Below are 20,898 nucleotides of genomic sequence, written 5' to 3' on the forward strand. Positions count from 1 at the left end.
TCAGCATCTGTTGTTCCACACAGTGGCTGGGTTCGGAGAGAAATCCAAACACCCTTAACACAGTCGTTATGAGACGTGGAGCCCTTTGTGTCAGGAGGAGTCTGGGCAGCTCTGTGGCTGTGTTCATACCCATTTCCCTGGAGGGTTTGGGCTGGCCGTGGTCAGGAGCACATCTGGGGATCCTATTTCCCCAGGTAAGGAACAGCCGCCTTCAAGCACCACCACTGGGAGCTTGGTGGACAGGCACTGACCATCCACAGGGGAGATTATCTCAGAGCTTAAAGGTGATTTCGTCACCTGTGTACACACAGGGAGGTGGCCATGGACAAGGCCCCCCAAGGACCATTTTTACTTGATGAAGGAGGAAACAGCACAGAACTGTTTCATCTAAATGAGCTGATTTCCACTTTGTCTCTGAAAAGGTCCCAGCTGCCCACATGCAGCAGCGCAGTAGCAAAAGCAGGACTCAGCCCAGGTTCCTGACTCTCAGCTCAGGACTTATGTTAGGCTGGGCCAGGCTGTCCCATGGCACAGAGCCACCTGGGTGGTGAAGGCTGCAGGAGATGTCATGTGCATTTTTAATACTACGAATGGCAGCACTAATTAGGAGACTTGGAGAGAAGTCTCCAAGACTTGGAGAACCTGAGGGGCAAGAGGTCTCTGCTCTGGGTCTCACCTGCTACATGGGACCTGTGCACTGCTCTGTGAAGTGCCACCTCCTTGCACGTGGCACTGTGCAAACATGCTACATTCTACCTGACACCACTGCAAAGTAAGGCATCTTTCCTCCCCCTTGACAAATGGGGAAACTGAGGCTCTGACCCCAGAAGGAACTGTCTCAAGGTCACAAGAGCAGACAGACTTGGGGAAGGTGGGAGCCCATGCATATAGCTCTAGACTTTCTTCTTCCCAAACTGGGCTTTCTGGGTTATTTCTAAAGGGGCAGCTGGGTTACATGCTGCCTTAGAATAAGCCAAGACAGGCAAGACAGTCTGGCCCAGGGACGCTGTGCGGGAAGGCCAGGCCTGTGTTTGGGGTCTTCACCACTGCCTCTTCCTGTCTGCCCCCTTGGCTCTTCCAAGTCTTCACTAGGTGATCTACTGGGGCCTGGAGGGAAAGTAGCCCCTAGAAGCCCAGAACCTTCTCCCTATCCCTTTCCCTCCCTGGCCCCAGAACCTTCTCCACATCCCTCTCCCCTCCCACCCCCGGTCCCATTTCTATCACTTTCTTTTTAGATTCAGAAGCCCTTTGCTCATGGTGGCCGTCCTAGACCCTGACATTTGGACTCCCAGTTTCCTTGGACATAATAGACTCTGGTCCCCAGGAGGAACCCAGGTGGGTGGCTGCTTCTGTCCCATTCATCTCCACATTCAGGGCAATGCCAGCCAAAGCACAGGGTAACATGAGGAAGAACATGCTGAACTTGAAACTGAATTGACAATAGGTAGTAGACACATGTGGCTCTTTATTGCTAATGACAACAGACGGTTCCTTAACAGGTGCAGTGATCTGGTGACCTGTGGTGAGCAGGCAAGTAGGCTGCCGAAATACCTATGGAGTGCAGAATACACCAGGGAGGAAATTGCTAAGGGCCCAGCCTGGAAGCCTTGCCGTGTGCCACACACTCTCAGGAAGATGAGAGCACGGAGGTGCAGCACCTCGTCCCTGAACCTCACTCTTAAGGTCAACTACACACGCACGCCACAGAGAAATGCTGTCCCAACCCCTCAGGCCACGCTGCTTTGTACTCTGGTACCGTCTGGGTCGAGCTCGTCTACTGATGAGCTCATTTGTCAATGGGTTCACCTGCTACCTTCCCTGTCCACTCCTGAACCTCAGAGATGATCTCCCAAGAGCAGTGGCAAGCTCGGAGTCCCCGCAGTCCTGAGCCCAGGGTGGTGCACACAGCCCTTGCTCCTGGGCATGCTTCCAAAGGGAAGTCCAACTGCAGAGCTGTGGCTTGCTCTTGCAATTTGCAATCTTTGCAATCCTATGATGTTTCATTTTAATGATACCCCAGCCTTTTCAACTCTAGCTAAAGATCCACAAAACTTCTATGTCCACCCATTCAAATGGACAGACTCAAGTCTTTTGTCTTGTGTGGATAACTCCTAAATACATTCAGTCTCACAAATGATCTCATTTTCTCTGAAATTCTAAGTTCCTTTAAAGGCTCTCAGGGAAGCTGGGAGCAAGGTGCCCTGGGCATGAGGGCTGCATGGGTGACCGAGGCCTCTTGATTTGGGCTCCACCTTGGCTGGTGAGGAAGGAGTTCCCCACCCTGAGAGGGAAGTAGCCCCTCTGGGGGGCATATTTGGGACTGCAGTACCTCATAATGCACATATGAAACTTTACATGAAATCTCCAATAATGAGTCAACCCCTGGCTCAGACACTAGGTGATTCTCACGCACATCTCTTGACCAATCAGAATGCTCTTGAAACTGAAATCTCAGGCAGCCGTGTCCAGGCACGAGTCCCCCAGCCCCAGAGTTGTTCCTGCCCAGCCCTGCCCCACCCCGCGTGGGCTGACCTCGTTCTTCAGGCTCCTGGCCAGGAAGTGCTCAGCCACATGCGCGGGAAGCACGTTCTCCAGCAGCACGCGGTTCAGGTTCTCCATGGTTTCTATCTCCTCCCGCTCTTTTTTGAACTTGTTCTTCCACAAGAAGTCTAACCTACAGTAATATTCATTCTGTTACAAGAGGACACAGAGGTAAAGAAACAATAGGCATCGTGTCCTGCCAGAGAGTGGAGGTTTTAAAGAGAAAACAAAAAGAACAAAACAAAATTGTAAAAAGAACCCCCAAGCAGAATCGTCACCCTCCCCACAAAGCCCTCTGTTCTCCCCAATGTCCGTCAATCAGCCTCTCATGCGGCTTTGCCAAAACAGGTGAAATGATGAACCAGCTGCCAGAGCCAGGAATGAGCTGTTTGGGTGGCTCGTGGGTCAAAATGACGGTGAGGTTTCTCCTGTGGTTTTGTTAGTAAAAGATGGCTTGGGTCGTTTTTGCACAGTAGAATATAAATGATGGAAAAATGGAAGATCTGTGGTAGAAAGAGTGCATTGTTTGATGGTTTGCATTAAAAAAATGCTGTTCATCTGTGACAGTTCACCTTCCGTATCTGTAAGTCAGTTTTCCCCCACACAAATTAAGTAATTAAGTGTTCATTGTAAAATATGGATTTTTCATTGAGGATTGCATTGTACATAGAAAGCCATTATGTGCAGACAAATGTAATGATATCATTTAATTAAGATCATGCCTGCTAGTGAGAACATACGTGTTAGCTTTATAATGTTCTATGTTTTTAAAAAGTCAGTCATTATTCATATTGTAGATACGGAGAAGCCTGCTTACTAACAAAGGGTGCTTCTGGTCTTGGCATCACTTTGTGCTTCCTGGGATGCAATAATTCACTATAATGAAAGAGCCTTGCCTGAGCCCCTCTAACGCAGGAGGGCTTAGCAGAGAGGGTGGATTTCAGCACACGCAGCAACTTAGGGACAAGCAAATGCAAAGAAGAGCTACATGCAGTGTTGTGTCAGTTCTGTTTGTCTGACTAATTAGAACAATGACAATGTAAAATATAACCACACACACCACACACACACACACACACACACACACACACACACACACACAGAAATATCCTCTCATGCACAAATGGGAGTTTTTTAAAATCAGCATTTTGAAACCTGAAAGAACAATCAATGCTCATTTATCAACTGCGTTGCATGTGAGAGACCCAACCACGTCCCTCCTCCTCCTCCTCTGGTGTGGCATTTGTTTTTCACCTCATGTCGAGAGACGTTTTCAAAAAAGACCACAAGCCCGATATTTGGAATGTTTGCTTACAGTCCAGGTTTTACGTGAATGCCATGTTTACCACCCGACGTGCTAGAGCCCATGCTAGCCACACACTAGAAAGGCCCTCTTACCTGGAGAACAGACTGTTCACTTGGATTTTGGTGGGTAAGGCAGTGATGTGGCTGGTTTCAAACTACAGTAACAGGAGTAATCGGGGTGGGGGATTGAGAAAACAGAGCGCACCCCAAACAGACCCAAGGACAAGAGGCAGACGCAGAACCACTGAGAGATCCTGCTCGGGTAGCAACCCGCTCACTACACGTGGGTCTGGCAGGCTCGTGAGCTATGCCAGGAAGTCACTTAAGTTTTGCAAGAGGCTGCAGCACAGGCATGGCCTTTTCTGGTTTCCCACTAGGAGGAAATCAGTACTTTGGAACCAGCTGCACTGACAAAAGAGATGCTCTCTCCCTCCGCTATCTTTCTATTGATTTCTACCTACTATGGCTTCAGGATGGTTTCAGTATGTCCCCCAGAGGTTCACGTGCTGGAAGTTTGGTCTTCAGTGTGGTGTAGAACTTTTAAGAGGTGGCCCAGAGGAAGGCCCCTTTAGTTACTGGGAGTATGCCCTTAGAAGGGACTGTGGGACCTTAGGTTCCTGCTTTTGATCTAATCCCTTGCTCACATTTATGATATCATCATGATGTGATACAGTTAGGAGAGCCCTCACAACTGAGCTGAGCTGGTGCCAGAAGCATGGCCCCGAACTTCCAAAAGTCTAAGATAAATAAATCTCTTTTCTTTATATAGTTAGCCTGTTTCAGTGCTTTTGTTACAGTAACAGAAAATCAACTAAAACACTATCTATTTTGTATCTCTATTTATATGTCTAGCAATTCTATCATCTATCTGTATCTCTTAATCTATTAATTATCTATCTGTCTATCTATCTGCCTACCTATCCATCCTATCACCTTCTAAGCAATGCAATCTGCTTTAGAATGCTCTTCTTTACGTGTGAGGAACCACTATAATAGAAACCACTATAATAGAAAGGAACCACTATAATAGAAAGGAAGACAAATGTTTCTATCCTAAACCAGTTGTCATGAATTCCCCAAATGAGAGTTTCAAGTCTTAATCGCTGGTATCCATAAATGTGACCTCATTGGGAAAAGAGGTCTTTGTGGATGTGATTAAGTTAAGGATCCTGGATGATCCCAAATCCTATAAGAACTGAAGTCCTTTCAAGAGCAGAGAGCAGGAGATCTGACACAGAGACACAGGAGGGCCTGTGAGGACCCAGCAGAGGTCGGCCCTGAGGGGGACTGTCCAGCACTGTGAGAGCTGAAGTGCTCTCAGGCCACCTCAGGTGCAGCTGCAGGACAGCCCCTCAGGCCTCCCTCTGCCTCCCCTCCTCCTCCCTGGCTTCTGTCTGGGGCTGCTCCACGCCTCTTGGAGGCCTCGCTCAGCTCCCAGGGCCTCACTGTGGGGCCACCCTGATCACAGCCTCAGGGCAGTTCTGAGCTTGCCTGGTTCTGAAAACCCCTGAGGGGCTGGAGGGCTTTCTGCTTCTACAGGTCCAAGAAGGAGTCTCTGGCTGGGCCACAGGGCAGTGTGACACTGCCTATCCTGGGACTCTGAGCTCTCCACAAAAAGTAGGCAGCCTCCCTCCCTCTCAAGCCAATTGCCCATTTCCCATGGTAACCACACCCCACTGGGAAGGCAGAGCCTCCCAGAGTGCAAGGGCTGCCACTCAATGCAGGTGACACACAGCCCTTCCCTTCATCTAAAGAGGCCCTGAGCTGGGCAGCGCTTCAGTCTTAGACTGGATTTCAGTGTGGCGGGTGGCACTGCAGACTTCACACCAGAGAAGGGTGGTGTTTTCATGAGTGTTACACAGATACCTTGAGTTATAGATATTCCAGATACTCATTCACTTGGAAAGCGATCTTATCTCCGTCATTTCAAAAAAGATGCTCATGGGGCAGGGTGACCATAGGGACAAATGACAACGAAAATAAATTAGAAATATAGACAGTGTCATTTAGTAAAGTTATCAGGAAATACTCGAGGCCACGAAAGCTCTGCCTATGGAGAGCCGTATTTCCAACTTGGAGTCATCGTTTGCAACATACGAGTGGTTTGGGATGGGTATACAGAGGCACAAAGTTCTAGCCCAGAGGACGAGCCTTAATAACTCACTCCAGGATGTGGGTGAAAGCCACCTCAGTCCTTCAGTGGTGCTGCACACAGATGAGGGGATGGGTAGCCAGCTGTGGCCAGTGACCAAAGAGCAAGCCCTGCTTTAGGGAACAGTGGCTTCCCAGGGCTCCGGATGTCACAATACTTACTGCTACATTAATGGCAACAAGAGGACTGACTGGCACCAACACAACTGTGTTCAATCAGTGCTCGACCATAACATTGAATACTCTGGATTATATTAAATCAGTTGAAGAATGTGATTGCTAATCAGCCATTGGCCTCAATCACCATTTTGCCGGGCATTGAATGCTGGGCATCTTGATGAAGAATGAAAGAGGAGCTGTGAATCTGGTTCTCCGTTCCTAAGATGTGCTGCGGTGAAGCCATCCTAGTGAAGGAGGGACTGGGACAGGCATGAGCAGCGACACGGAGGAAGGGGTGGCCCGCCAGGGGATGGTGGCTCCTGAGGAGTGGGCATCGAGGTTTGCTCTGCGAGAAGCTTGTTCTTCACCTTCTAAGAACAGGGTGTCCTAAGGGAGGACACGTCTGTGTCATGAGCAAGAGCAGCACGTTGGTCGGTAGTGAGAAACAAACCAACGAATGAGCAGGCTGCAGGAGAAGCCAGGAAGTAACGAGAAATAAAGCCCTGGTGCAGGTGGTCAGACCACAAGCCCAAGGAACAGGAAGAGGAAACGCCAGAGGCTGAGGGAGCAGGGACAGAGGGCCTGGCGTGGGAAGGAAGGGATCTTCTACAGCTTTGCAAGAGGCCAGGACAGCTCAGCCCAGGGAGCCTGGTCAGGGCTACTGTAGTGTTAGCTCCCAGGGGGAGACGCAGCTCACACTGACTGGGCAGGTAGGACAGTTCCAGAGGTGAGAAGGACAGCGACAGATGCAGACTCTGCCCATCTGTGCAATTCCTAACAGCTTCCAGGCAGGGGGACCGGAAGGCAGATCCAAACTCACAGGTCTGTAGAGGGCCGCTCAGATATTTACAGCAGGTTTAACATCACTGTTTAATAAAGTGCATACAGTTCAATCAGCAGTGCCTCTTAATCGACTATTGCCAAATGTCATTCACCCTGCCCATATCACAGGACTTAGAGCAGATGTTGGCTGAGGCAGAAATGCCTGACTTCAGATCAGTACAGTAGTCTGGTGACTGGCCCTGTGTGTAGGTAGAAGAAGAGTGATTCTTAAAATTCTGCATCCACAGCCTCTCCTGGGAGAACAGGAGAAGGTGGAGGGCCCAAGGGAGGAGGAACAGTTCCATTTGCACCACAAAAATCAAAATTTTTAACAGAGAATTGTATTTCCAGGAGTGGTTACAAATGGCAGCAGAGGTACCACACCACCTCCAAACAAACGAAGCCCCTGATCCACCCTGACATACAAGGGTGTTTCCCAAACACCAGCAGCTCTTTGGGAGCCCTGAGGATGCATCTGGAGGCCTACGCACATACAAAATTTATGTTTGATTTAATGGGAAATTAGTTGATTCATATTTCTGGCATTCACAAAGTTTAACTCTTGTGGGAAAAGCGACTTTTCCCGCTGTCTCTATCTAAGCCACACCTTGTGCTACCTACGCTTCTCCTATGTGATGATTCTGATTTTTAAACATTTCCATTAAAGAAGCACAATGCACACCAGCAGAGCATTAAGAACCAGCACCGCAGAGAGTTTCTACAAGGAGCAGAATCCTTACCTGTCTACCCAGAACGAGCAGCGTGATGAAGAAGATGGAGAGGGACACAGAGCCCATGGTCTTCAGGTCCTTCCAGATGCCTGGTCTATGAAAAGAGCAAACAAATGGCCCACAGACAGACATCAACAACCAAATGATGTGCATACGGGGCTTAGAACGCAAGGGCCAACAAGCCTCAGCATCCCCAGTGCGTGTCTAGAATCCACCCCAGCAAAGGCACTTGTCAAATGTGTCTTCAAACCAGATTGCATCAAAACTCAAAAACAAAACAAAAAGCACTCCCAATTTTGAGAGTGTAGGAAAAGAAAAATAATTCCAAGTTAATACAGACTCTTACTCTTTCTAGACTAACAAGTGTGAAAGGAAGGACTAGTAGAATATTAATATCATTTTCTTTATCCCTTTGGGATCAGTATGGATAAGGGGTATGTGGTTTCTGCAGTGATTTTATTAGTGCTCACAGAAAGAGACATGCTTGAAACTGAATCGTATGAGGCGTGGGAATGAATTCTCCTCAAGCTCCTCCCACTTATGAATTAGGCAGTTGCATGTGGCTTTCTAGTTAGAGCCAGATCTTACTTGCTTTCATACGACTTGGTATCAGAGATGGACAGTCCATAAATGTTCAGGTCCAGGCAGACATCTGTCACTCATCCCTGGCCATGCCCCGCCAGTGATTGACAGCACATGAGTGCTGGTGCAGGGCGAGTCTGTGTCCTCCCCGGGGGAGTCCTGCATAAGCTGGAAAGTGATTATTTCCCACCTCTAACTCTAAGGAAGACCTGAAAAATAGAAGGGTGTCCTGTCACAGAAACAGCGTAGAGTAGGTTTAATGGTGTTCAGGACATCGCTTCCTGCTCTGGTTGCCCTTGCTTTGTGATTTTTCTGGTTTGTGCATCAAGAACTGGCAGGTGGATGAGGTATTAAGAGGACTTGTAGTGAAACTGGAGAGCTCGGGGGGCTGCAAATGGGAGAGCCCGTGTGGAACCCTGGACAAACGTTGGTTTGTGGGGAGAACAACCTGCCCCACCTGCCCCCCAGATCTTGTACCTGACTTAAAATAGTGCTGGGCGAAAGTAAGACTGTAAACCAGGGAGCCTTGCCTTGCTGGTGTGGGAGAGGGTGGGAAGACAGACCTGAACGGGCCTCAGAAGTAGCCAGACCCAAACGGGCTGCAGATCGCCGTGCGCCAGTGTGCGGACACCTCTGAAACTCCCTGTCCACCAGCAGGCTCTACTGTGCTTTCTAAGATTTCACTCAGATTTCTTAGAACTTTTTCTTATTTATCAAAGGGGGCTGCCGTCATCCACTGGAAGCCTTGTTCCCACCGAGAGCCACTCACGCTGTCTCAGTGGTACAGTGAACAGCATCCCAAGGGACTCCTGGGCTCCCCTCCCCACCTGAGCATCTCCATGGCTCTCCTGGTCAGGGAGCTGAGGTGGGAAGGTCGAGTCCTGCAGTCATTTCTACAGTCTCAGTCCCGAGCCCCTGGATCCTGCTAGGGCTCTTGACCTCTGAGTGACAAATTCTCCATCCCTAGATCTACTCAGGCATCTTTTTAGACTGGGTGTAGGTGGGAGAGGAGAGCTGGAAGGGGGGGTACATAGTGGGGGTCCAGAGGAGTTGAACAAGACCCTGTGCATCTTCCCTGAGTCCGGCCCACCCTGTGATCGCCGCCGTAGGGCTGCTGTAACAAGTGGCGCAAAACAACAGAAACGCATTGCTCTGGGTTTTGGAGGCTGGAAGTTCACAATTGAGGTGCCTGCGGGGCCACACTGCTTCTGGGACCCGTAGGGTCCTTCCCTGCCTCCTCCCAGCTCCTCAGGATTTGCTGGACATCTCTGGAGCCCTTTGGCTTGCTGCTACATTGCTCCAGTCTCTGCCGTTGTCCCCACATGGCAATTTCCCTGTGTGTCTCTCTCTTCACGTGTCCATCTGCTTGAGGATACCATTCGCACTGGATGGAGCCCCAGTTCACTCTGGCATGACCTCAGCTACGTTTGGAGAAACTGGGGTTTCAAACTTCACCCCATCTTCTTGTGGGGGGCACAAGTCAACCTCCCACTTGGGTTAGTCTTTAAATAAGAATGAGAGCCAGCCAGGTGTGCCTGAACACTGTCTCTCTCATTTTCGAAGAGTGAGATCTGCTTTGGACTCCGGCAGGTCAGGTGCTGCCATCGCTGAGGTATGGAGTGGGGATGAGACAGCCAGTGTAACTAGAAAGTTCTAACTGATTTCCAGCAAGAGGACAGGGGTAGTCACAGTGTGGCCCAGTATGCTTTCTTTCTATCTGAAAATTAGACTCCAGGGATTTAGGCTTCCAAACATGTCTGCAGCCACACGGTAATGTGTAGCTGGCCCTCTGCCTGAGGCTGCTACAGAGCAATCTTTCTGGCCCTGGAGTTTCAAGAGACCCAAGGAGCAACACACCTTAACAAATAGGCTGAGAGGGATGGAGGAATTACCTGGTGCCCCAGCTACTAACCTAAATGCAATTAAGGCAAGGAAAAGAGGACACTTGCATTATTCTCAGGAGGAAAGCAGACCAGGAACACAGACACAAACATAATCTTACTTTTAAAACTTTGCATTTTCCTCGGTGAAATCAAATTCTTTTTCTTTTTTTAAGAAAGTCCCCTTAAAATCTAGTTTCTGTTGAGCTGTGAAGAGCAGACCTATTACAGTAAAATCAGATCTTCTCAGCTCACTAGAGGATAGAATTAGTTTGACCTTGGGGACACTGACCCTCCAGGCCCACAGCATAAAGTCAAGGCCAAACCAGAGGCACTGCCCCTACTGCCACCCACCCTGAGCCTCAGGGTCTTCAGGAGATGTATCTTTAGCTTTGCCAACGAGAAGACCCCAGATTCTCCAGAACCCCTGATGTCATATGATGGAAGTTTTGTGTAACATGATAAAGTCACTGCATCTGACTTGGCGCAGGCTATGGACTAAGTTACCTGGTCGGAAGATAGGACTGTTAGAGTAACACAAAGCAAACACCCTAGGAGACATGGTGGTATTAAAATGAATCCCAGAAAGTACAGACAGCCCCCTGCCTGGCCAGCTCATCCTCACCGGGTCTGGTTCGGGTAGGGGCTGCTGAGAGGTACTGGGTCTGTTGTCACCATGCTCCCAGCTGCTGTTTCAGTGGCGCAGAGAACAGCATCCCAAGGGACTCCTGGGCTCCCCTCCCCACCTGAGCATCTCCATGGCTCTCCTGGTCAGGGAGCTGAGGTGGGAAGGTCAGGTGCTGCAGCCATTTCTACAGTCTCAGTCCCGAGCTCCTGGATGTGACTGCTACTTAAGCGTGCATCCATGTGTCCCCACAGAACATTTATTTTACTCAGCTTAAGTTCCAACACAGAGCAGGGTAGACTGCAAAGCTTCTAGTTAGGTCCTCTGAGGAGCTTCCCATGCTCCATGCCTTTCTGTAATTAAAAGTACACTTCTAGCCTTCTGGAGAGTTGAGCTAATGCTCGGGTTCATGGGAAATGGTAACACCTATCCCCTGAGACTTTCCAGTTCTGCAAGAAAAGAAACTCATAAAAGTCTGACAGCATCTTGCAGGCTCCTTAGCCAGCCTATGTCGTGGGAAGAGGAACTGTTTTCGAGACAAAATCACTTCCGGCAATATCAACTGTCATTAATGTCACCACCAACCTTGACGAGCACTCAGGGTCTTCGATTGTTAAGGACTTGGGGAGAAAGTGACCTATCACAGAAGCTGGAACCATGGGCAATTCAGTAAAATACCTTGTACCACAGGCAATATGGAAGACTATTGTGAACACCTAGGAGCTAGGAAACATCTTGTTCTGAACTTTCTGAACACCCCAGACCTCTGGCCTTCCCTCACCAAGAGGTGGCTCATCGGAGCCCTGCAGGGTTAGCACTGGGATGCTGCAGACCTACATCATGACGGATTTTTGATGGCACACTCTCTCAAAGTCATCTTCTTTTCCTTCTGAAAAGTCTTATTTTTATATTCATGAATCTGTTAAAGTATCTTTGATGCCCTATTCTGAATTATTCACTGATCTCAAGTCTTTCTAGTGCCTATTTCTCCTGTTTGCTTTGCTAACACTGTACGCAAAAATGCCCTGTTGGATTGTACTGTCTTGTTGGCTTGTCAGTGATCAATGTCAAATTTGGTTCAGTAAAGGTCCCTGCCACAGGGACAGGACAACCGAGTTATCAAACTGTGAGATGCCTTCTCCAAACTTTCTTATGAAATTTAAAGGCATCAACAAAAACTGATGTGCTTTCTGAAGAGACAAGTCCTTACTGAGCTGGAACGAGATCTGTCTTCAGGGAAGTGTGAGGAGCGGGAGTACTCAGTTTCTCTGGGTTGTTCAGGGGGTACATTCCACTTTCATTCATTTGTTCAACAGAAGTGGGAAGTGGGTTCAGATTGCCTGTTTTGCTTGATTCTAGAGAGCGTTAAAGTTTTTGGAATACATATCACACAGAGGAGACAATAAAGGCCAGGTCTGATTCAGCCAGGGGGACCAACACGACACAGGAGATGCTCAGTCTTTGGATGCATGGATGCATGTGAGCTGAGAGCCAGAAGCTTGGGGTAGCTTGGGGTAGGTAACACTGAGGAGCAAGGCCAGGGGCCTCGATGGGCAGTAAGGATGCAGACCTGCCACAGCCACGCACAGGGCCCAGGAAGACCAGAGCAAGATGCAAGAAATAAGGAGTGAGAAGTGGGTGTGGTGGCCATAGGACAGCAAAGAGACTGGACCAAGTGTCCTGACTTCAGTGTCACAGACTGGGGTGCTGCTGGCCTCCTTCCAGCCAGCTCCCTCCTCAAAGGGCACCTGACTTGGGGTTTCCTGATGTTCACCCTCGGGGCGCCATGATAGAACAGCAGTTTTCCTTGGAGTTTCCTGCCTTCATATCTGCGAGAGCCGTGTCAGCATCCAAACACTAGGTCCAGGATGATGAAACCTCTGCCAACCATTTGAGGGACAGAACGCTGACTGCTTGTGCACTGGGCAAGAGTCACAGGGCAGTTTCCAATGGGCACTGTCTTGTTTGTGGTGACCTTTGGGCTGACACTGGAGAAGATCGGAGGATCCTGAGGTAGCATGTCCTTCCGCCACGGTGTCTGCAGCGCTGCCCTTCAGTAGCGGGGTGCTCGCGGAGTGCTTTGCCAGCTCGTGCAGGCATGGGTTCAGGAAGTGCCAGGAATCCTGAGGGAATCAGGGACTTCAAGAAAGCTGTGTCTGGAGAAGAGGATGCTGGCTCTGTGTTGGGGAAGGGAAGGGAAGGCCTCCCACCTGAGCCTCCTTTGGCTTCAGGTCATTAAGGGCCAAACCAAGAGAGACCTTGGCCACAAGAAAAGTGTTCTGAAACGTAGCCTCTCCTCTTCCTCCACGAGACACCCCCCCTGCTGCGGGGCTGCACTCAGGGATCCTGGGTTTCTTAATGTGCCTCACTTGGGTACCCAGAAGAAATCCATCTCCATCAAACACTTGCTAATCTGATTTCTTCTTGTGCTTTGAACGTGAAACATATTCCAGCACTTTGAATTTAATAACGGGAGATTTAGTAGCATCACCAGCTTCATGCAAAGTTCAGCAATGCTACATTCATTTAGGAACAGGATACAGGCTCTTTGGATACAGTAGAGAAATAGTAAAGCATGTTTTCTTGGAGATTTAAGAATTTATAGGAAAATAAACTTCTGCTTTCATTCTCATCTTGGCTAGGGAATCATAACCTTTTTTTCTAGAGTCATGCATTTTTACAACTCCACTGGCCTCAGCTTGCTGATAGACCATCAGGGGTCCAGGGTGGAGGATGATGGAAATTAAATGAGGTGACAAGAATGTGTGGCAATGGTGCCTCTGAAGGGGCTTGCGTTGGGCAGAGTTCCCGGCGAGGGGACCTTCTGCACACAGAAGTGGCCTCAGGCCATCAGCACGAACCTCTGTGGAGCAATACATTAATGCATGCAAATATTTAAGGCATTCATTTAACACTAAAGGAAATAGAGAATGCGAAAACCTCAGTAACGCTGTGAAGCCCGGGATCCGTCGGCAAGCCTGACGTTTGATATAAAATGTTGTCACTGAGATGGGCAGTGGAGAACATCACGATGATTAAAAGTTGTCCTTTTCAAGCAGGAATGAAAATTCACTCTAAGCTGACGGAAGTCACTGAATACTAGAACTTCACAAACCCAACTGAGTACACCTGACCGGCCAGCCCTCCTCACGGGACCCTTCTTGCTGCCCGTGGTCCTGAGGCTGGGAGAGTTGATATAATCCTCTCTCCCGGAAGTCAGTTTCTTAGGTGTCAAAGGGTGTTCAGGCAGTTTCCCTTCCCCACAATGGTATTTTAGGAAATTATTACTAAGAAATTCAGCAATATAGCTTATGCATATAACAACTTATTTTATGGTATTTTTATTCTGAATTGGGACCATTTTGCCGAACCGGAGACATTTGGCAATTTCTAGAGACTTTTGTGGTTGCCACGTAGGAGCAGAGGGACTGTGATCAGCATCCACTAGGTGGGTGGAGGCTGTCCATTGATCAAGGGACAGTCCCCACAGCAGACTTTATTCAGTTCAAAATGTCAACAGGTCTGAGGCTCGGAGCCGAGATTGCTGCTAGCCATATGGTCAGATTACAAGGCAGATCCTCTCTCCACACCCCTTCACACTCCTACGTGGGTGGGTGATACGTATTCTGTGTAATCAGCAGTAAAAGCACCCACCAACTCTCTGCACCATCCCTTTAGCCAGCTTTCTTGGAGTGAAGATCAGGGACACTGCTCTATGTCCCTGATCAGGATCGCTGAACTGTGCTCAACACTCCCTGTGAGAGAATCCAAGGCCAGAAGAGGAAGAGGAAGCACTCACCTTTCAAACAGGACCTGGCTGTAGTCGTCCAGGACGTGGGCGTGGGTGTGCAGCAGGATGGTGTTGTAGCCCACCAACGCCACCATCATGATCAGCATTTTCAACTCGTAGTTCACCCTCAGGAACACGGAGCAGGATATCAGCCCCAGAATGCAGCTGTATATGAAGTACTAGGATAGGAGATAGGACAGAGGGTCACTGAGGATCCTTCTACAGAGAGACGCTGGCAAGGGCCTTGGGACCCAGCCCCAAGCTCATGGGGTCAATTCGCAAGCTGGCTGTGAAGAGGCACCTGCTCCTCTCCTCTGAGTTGGAGCCGATGCCTGCATACAGCTGATTTATGAGAATGGCTCCTTCCACGGCTTTCTGATCCAACGTGACATGATAAATAACAAGCACATACATCCACAAACACTTTTCGGAAATACCATTTTTTAAAAAACCTACACTGAGGACATTCCATAGGCACATGTCATTTATTTTTTGAAAATGAAAGTAGTTATGATACTTTATACATTTATGGGATTTTTAAGAATTTTAGTACATAGGATCTTTTTTGGCCTTTTGATTCTTTAATTCATGAGGAGGACATAAATCATGGCAGTTAAGTCTGTTAAAAGCCTAAGGAAGCCTGCCTAGGCTTTATTAAATTTATTAAGAGAAATGTTACGTCAGAGGGCCTAACTGAACAGGGAGGACTTAGACTAAAGGTGGGGTCAGGTGAGGCATGAACTCCCTGAAGGGTAGACAAGCAGCAGAGAGAGTCAGGGGCACCCAGGCCACCAGTGCCCACTCCGCCCCCCAGACAACTGTGGCAAGTGTTAGACATCCTGGACCCAGGCCTGCTTGCAGCATTCAGGAGCTGAGGAGCTTAGGGACTTGGGCCAGCGACCTAACTTGCCCATCACAGCGACTCCATTTGTAAAAGGAGAGCAGGACTGTCATTGCTGCACAGAGCAGAGATAAGAAAGTGCAGAACCAGAGTCCTGCGTGCGAGCCACAAGGGTGCTGCTCACGGGAAGCCTCTGCCCATCCCAGAAAGCCTTTATTGACTGCATCGTGGAGACTGGAGAACCAGGGATGTGTTACTATCTTAGTATTCCTGGAACAACAAAGTAAGAATTTTAATCAAATAGGTCAAGCTGGTGTTTGGTCAAAATCTTGCTTTAAAAAATCACCCGGTTGGCAAGCCACTCAGTGTTGTCGTTGCAGGACCAGGAGTGGACTGCACATTGTTGCCACTTGCATCTCCAGTTATGGTCACTTCTGTGGAGCTGGAGAAAGGCTACTGATATTAGCTCCTCAGTCCTGCTCTCGGGAAGGAGAAAAGGTGACAGAAGCAGCCATGGCGATCACACAACGGCCTCCCCCTGTACCAGGTCTCAATCCAGGAAAGGCACCTGCGGGACAAAATGCACATCTTTGCTGATGAGGCCTTGAGTCTGGCATTCCTGCTTCCAAAGGAAGAGGGGCAATTTCCCCAAATTACAGCTGGGTCACTCTCGGGGAAGTTAGAGTACCCTTTGCATGGAAGCCTCAGGGCCACTTGTCGCTGAGGGTGGCAGGAGCACCGGGGTATGAGTGTTGTAGGCATGACTTCCTCAGCCACCTGTACCTTATGACAGTTCTCCACTGTTCTGACCCCAGCTCCCACCTGCTGGAGAACAGAAAGAGGCAAAGGGGAGACAAGGATCCCCAGAGGTCTGGCATAGTGAAAGGCGGGGCTCAAAGAGTAGGAGGCGCAGCCGGACAGCAGCGTCCCCCTCGTGTCTCCCACAGCAGGACGGCGAGAGGGCACAGCAGGCACTCGAAGCCAGACCTCGTCCTGAGCAGTCCCTCAGGTGAGTCTCCACGTGTCTCCCTCAGGGCATGTCCAAGGACTGAGCCACACACCTATGTTCTGTGTTGCCCAGGGTACCCGCTCAGGTGAAGCGGGAGGTCTGGACGGGGTGTGCATGGCGAGGTGACATAGCACGCTTGCTCTTGTGGAGTCTACGAACATCAGCTTGGGTTACCTGTGTTTTCCTCTTTAGTTCAGCTTTCTGATAATTCATCATTCTATTTTTCAAAGACATTAGCCAATAACAGATTGGAAATTAAATAAACAAAGCAAAATGAAATTACCCACAAGGAGTGTGAGAAATACTGTTTGCAAACTGGTGGCCCCTTAGTCAGCGTCAGGAGGATCCATGGACCTGTCTCTAAAGCCCTGCAGTTGCCCCGGAATCAGCAAATTAGCAAAGCTCCCACGTGGTGCTCCGGCCCCATCTGACTGGCCAAGGGGCTTATTTTGACAATTAAGGCAAAACTGTTTCTTCCTCATGTCACCCTCAGGAGGGCGAAGACCCCACCTCAGAGAACTCTTGGGAAAAGTCAATATGACACAGCAGCTCAGAACAGTGTCTGCCCCAGGGGAATTGTTATTATTACAAACTGCAGATCTAAGTTTTGAGTTTTAAAGGGAACTTAAATTACTCATGGAAACCACTGTCGTACTGAAAGTTTTCCACCAGTATCACCAAATCGAATGAGAAGGAAGAACACATGACCACTGTATTATAAGAGTATACATGTATCAATGGGCATGTGTGGATTTGGGAGGGACTGGGAGCTGAAGCAGGTTCCCACAGGATCCCTAATTTGGAATATGTGTCAATACCTATAAAAATATGTTCAAGATCTCACATTTTAAAATTCATTCCTAGGTTTTGGAAAAGTACCCACATTTCAGGAACATCTCCTAAAATATTTATGTTAATGACAAGCAGTAGTCCAATTCTATCAACTAGCCTTTCAAGGACGCTCAGAGCTGTGCAAATGTGGTCTGGCATTACAGGTGGTTTGGGAAGCTGCAAGCAGCCAAGAGGGATGCGTGAGGGAGGGGCGAGGCCGGGAGCGCACAGACCAGCCGTCCCTCGCACACCTTTCAACCCCCCCAGGGAAGGGATGCTCCTTGCTGCTCACCTGCCAGCCTCAGGCAGGAGGTACCATGGGTTTGAGGGAAGCGCCTGTGGTGTCCCTAGAGATCTCTCAAGGAGGGAGCCAAGGAGCTTCCAGGCTCCTCAGGGACTCTGAGCTCCCAAGTTGATCCTGCAGGTTCTGTGCAGATAGCACATGTCGACAGGTGCCTCCTTGGCAAAGTGAGCTGGAAGCTGCTTTCCACAGACTTGTGATTGGAAGGAGGAAGCCTGCTTGCTGACTCCTACCTGGATTTTCAAGACTCTACTGTGCACTTTGTTCCACTCTTTTCAGGTTGAGCAAAGGCTGCCTTTCTCACCTTGGGTTTCCAATTATTTGTTCCAATTGCAAAGATAATAGATGTACCTAAGTGAAATTCATAATGATGGCCTTATTCTTTTAATGATGGTGAGCTGTTCTACCCAAATGTATCAGACAGAGAGACTTTTAAAAAAATTATTCTTGCCAACTATCCTTTCTTGCCTATGAAAAATGCATTTGTACTTTAAACTTCCAAACTTAAATTGCCATATGAATGCAGGAAGGAAATACTTGGCATTCTCTGCCCACTGGTCTAAGGATCATGTGGATGTCATTGGCTCCAGGAGGAGGAGGCAAACCATACAGGAAATATTCATCATTCCCTAAGGCAAAGTGCACCACTGATCCCCAGGGATTACAGCCAACACACCCTCGTGGTGAATCCTGTCTCCTCCATGCCATGTAACTTAAAAGGTAAGGTCTGATTCTGACTAGGGCTCATAACGACACTCAGTTGGAAGGCAGGACTCCTGGACAAGAGGTGAAGCTCTGGTTCTCTCTTCCCAAGTCCCAGAGACGTTGCTGCTAGACCTTGGTCATCTTGCTCAAGGACCAGCCTCAGCTTCCAGAACCCCAAATAGCATCAAAGGCCAGTGCCCTCTTCACATAGAGCTGTGGGCTTCCCAGGAAATTAAAAGGGTGAGAAGGGAAAAGGGGCAAAAGCAAAATATCAAGGAGAAAACCAGTGAAGGAAGAATGGGGTGAATCTATTGTCACAGCTAATAGAGATAAAAATACTGGCAGGTCCAAAGTACCTCTATTCTTCCCTCTCCCCTTATTGTGAATTAGTTCTGCATATCAGAGAAAACATCCAGCCTTTGGTTCTTTGGGATTGACTTATTTCGCTTAGCATGATTTTCTCTAACTCCATTCATTTACCAACAAATGCCATAAGAGGGGGAGAGGGTATGAGGGTGGGGATGATAGCAGAATGAATCGGACATGATGACCCTTTGTGCACATATGACTGCATGGCCAGTGTAACGCCACATCACGTACAAGCAGAAGAATGAGAAGATGTACTCCATCACGTGTGATGTGTCAAAATGTGTTCTCCTGTCATGTGTAACCAATGAGAACAAATTAAAAAGTATCTAAAAATACTGGCAACTTACCCATTTCAATTCCCAAGACTCCACCTGCATTCTCAAAATGGATGGTAGAGACAGAATTGATGGCAAAAGTCTGTGCTACTTTTAGATAATTATTCAGAAAATGAAGAGAGGGGTCTAAATTTTTTTTTTCTAAGTAAAATCATGAAAGAAAGAAATGAAGTCGTAAGTGACTGATAAAACTTTTTTTTTTCACTAGCAAGATTGATGTTTTCAAAAGTTTTGTCATTTCTGTCTAGTTCCTTTGTGACATTGGTCAAAATGATATTTGATCAATGAATTATTCAAGGACAGAATCACAGGAGAGGCAGAAGAGGGAGATGTGGATTCCGTCACCATTGTTGGCAGATAACACGACTTCACTAGAATGGTTCACAAAGTCTGTGAGCAACACACCCACACACTCAGCGCACGTCAGCGGATGCCATGGGGTGGGAGCGGGCTGGGAGTGTTGTGGTGGGAAGGAGAACAACGGCCACCAGGTTGGCAGTAGTATCAGGAGACACCTGGGTTTGTAGACGTGGGCTAGGATGCTAGTGACCACTGCACCTGCAACTCAGGCCCCCCCGTCCCCGCTGTCCCCAGGGAGTGAGAGGAGCGAAGTCCAGACCAGACCTCAAACGCAGGCCCTGTGCTGACACATACCTGTCCAGGCTGAGGTTACATAAGAAAACACACAAGGAATCAGGAGTACCACATTCTTACCGGGAGGAAAAACAAATTTTGTGCACGCAGAATCGCTGCTTGGTTACTCGAGGCAGGAAAGCTTGTGTTGGACGTGTTGGCCGTGGGAAGGACTATCTCCTCGGAGTCACTCAGGAAAAACTGCAAAGAGAAAGGTGTGTTCAATGAATTAACACCAAGGAGATTTAAAACGCAGCAGGCGGGGGCTTCTTAGGAGTGGCTGTGTCCTTGTGTGCAGGAAGAGGGTGACTCCAAGGCAGAAGCCCGCACTGGAGATGCTTCTGGCTCCTGTCTCATCCTGTTTGAAGTGGGGACTGTCTACCCAGTAAGTAAATATCTGCTGTGTTACACAGGCAGTAGAGCACTCAGGACTCCAGAATGGACGCCGAAGAAAACAGAAGCACCTGTCTCAGATATCAAATAACAATGCACAGAGCCGGGACAGGGGCTCAGGTAGCTGGCCTAGCAGCGCGTGCCACACTCTGCTCTCCAAGACAATCAGAGCCTTGGGAACCCACTTCTTGCAGTAACTTTGCCTTCTTGATTCACATATTGAGTCAGTAGTGTTCTGTGGATTTTGATTTTAAGAAAGGAAATTCGCCAGGCACAGCAGCCCATGCCTATAATTTCAGCAGTGTGGGAGGCTGAGTCAGGAGGATTGCAAGTTCAAAGCCAGCCTCAGCAGCTTAGCAAGACCCTAAGTAACTTAGGGAGATGCTGTCTTAAAACAAAACAATAAAAAGGGCTGGGGATGTGGCTCAGTGGTTGAGTCCCCCTGGGTTAAATTCCCAGGATTAAAAAGAAAAGAAAGAAAAAGAAAATTAACACTGTGGGTAAAACGTAATCCCATTTGTATGCACTGGTTGTGAGCATCTGGATGAGACATCACAAACTCAAGAGCATGGATGTTCTCAGGACAAGTAAAAAGGAATCCTGAGAAGACAAAGACAGTGAGCTCTTGTGTCATGTGGTCATTAGCAGCACCCAGAAGGACGTGGTGGCTTGTTAGCCAGGCTGGAGAGACTCAGCCTCGCCTTCCTCTCTCACCCCCATCTGTCTCTCTCTCTCAGACCAGGTGACCAAGGGTCACTTGCTGTAATGTGGCTGAGAGTCAGAGGAATGTTCTGGAAAAATAAAACAGAGAGCTGTGACTTGGGCCAGGTTCACTTGGCTGGAAGAAATCCATCTTCTCTGTGAATCTGGGCTATAGTTCGACGAAGGCTAAGCA

General features: G+C 48.6%; 1 protein-coding gene across 3 annotated transcripts in view; it reads right to left on the reverse strand.

The window, feature by feature from the left end:
- Positions 1–20,898, reverse strand: part of ADCY2 (adenylate cyclase 2) — a 376,288-nt gene that overhangs the window by 30,281 nt on the left and 325,109 nt on the right. For all 3 annotated transcript variants that reach the window (XM_079144908.1, XM_079144907.1, XM_079144909.1), the window contains 4 exons: positions 19,692–19,811; positions 14,596–14,765; positions 7,719–7,803; positions 2,533–2,691 (listed from right to left, as the gene is read on the reverse strand). In XM_079144908.1, coding sequence (XP_079001034.1) covers positions 2,533–2,691; positions 7,719–7,803; positions 14,596–14,765; positions 19,692–19,811 — 534 coding nt within the window. The remainder of the gene's footprint in view (positions 1–2,532; positions 2,692–7,718; positions 7,804–14,595; positions 14,766–19,691; positions 19,812–20,898) is intronic.

This window comes from Sciurus vulgaris, assembly GCF_902686455.1.
Source record: "Sciurus vulgaris genome assembly, chromosome: 6".
Classification (NCBI taxonomy): Eukaryota; Metazoa; Chordata; class Mammalia; order Rodentia; family Sciuridae; genus Sciurus; species Sciurus vulgaris.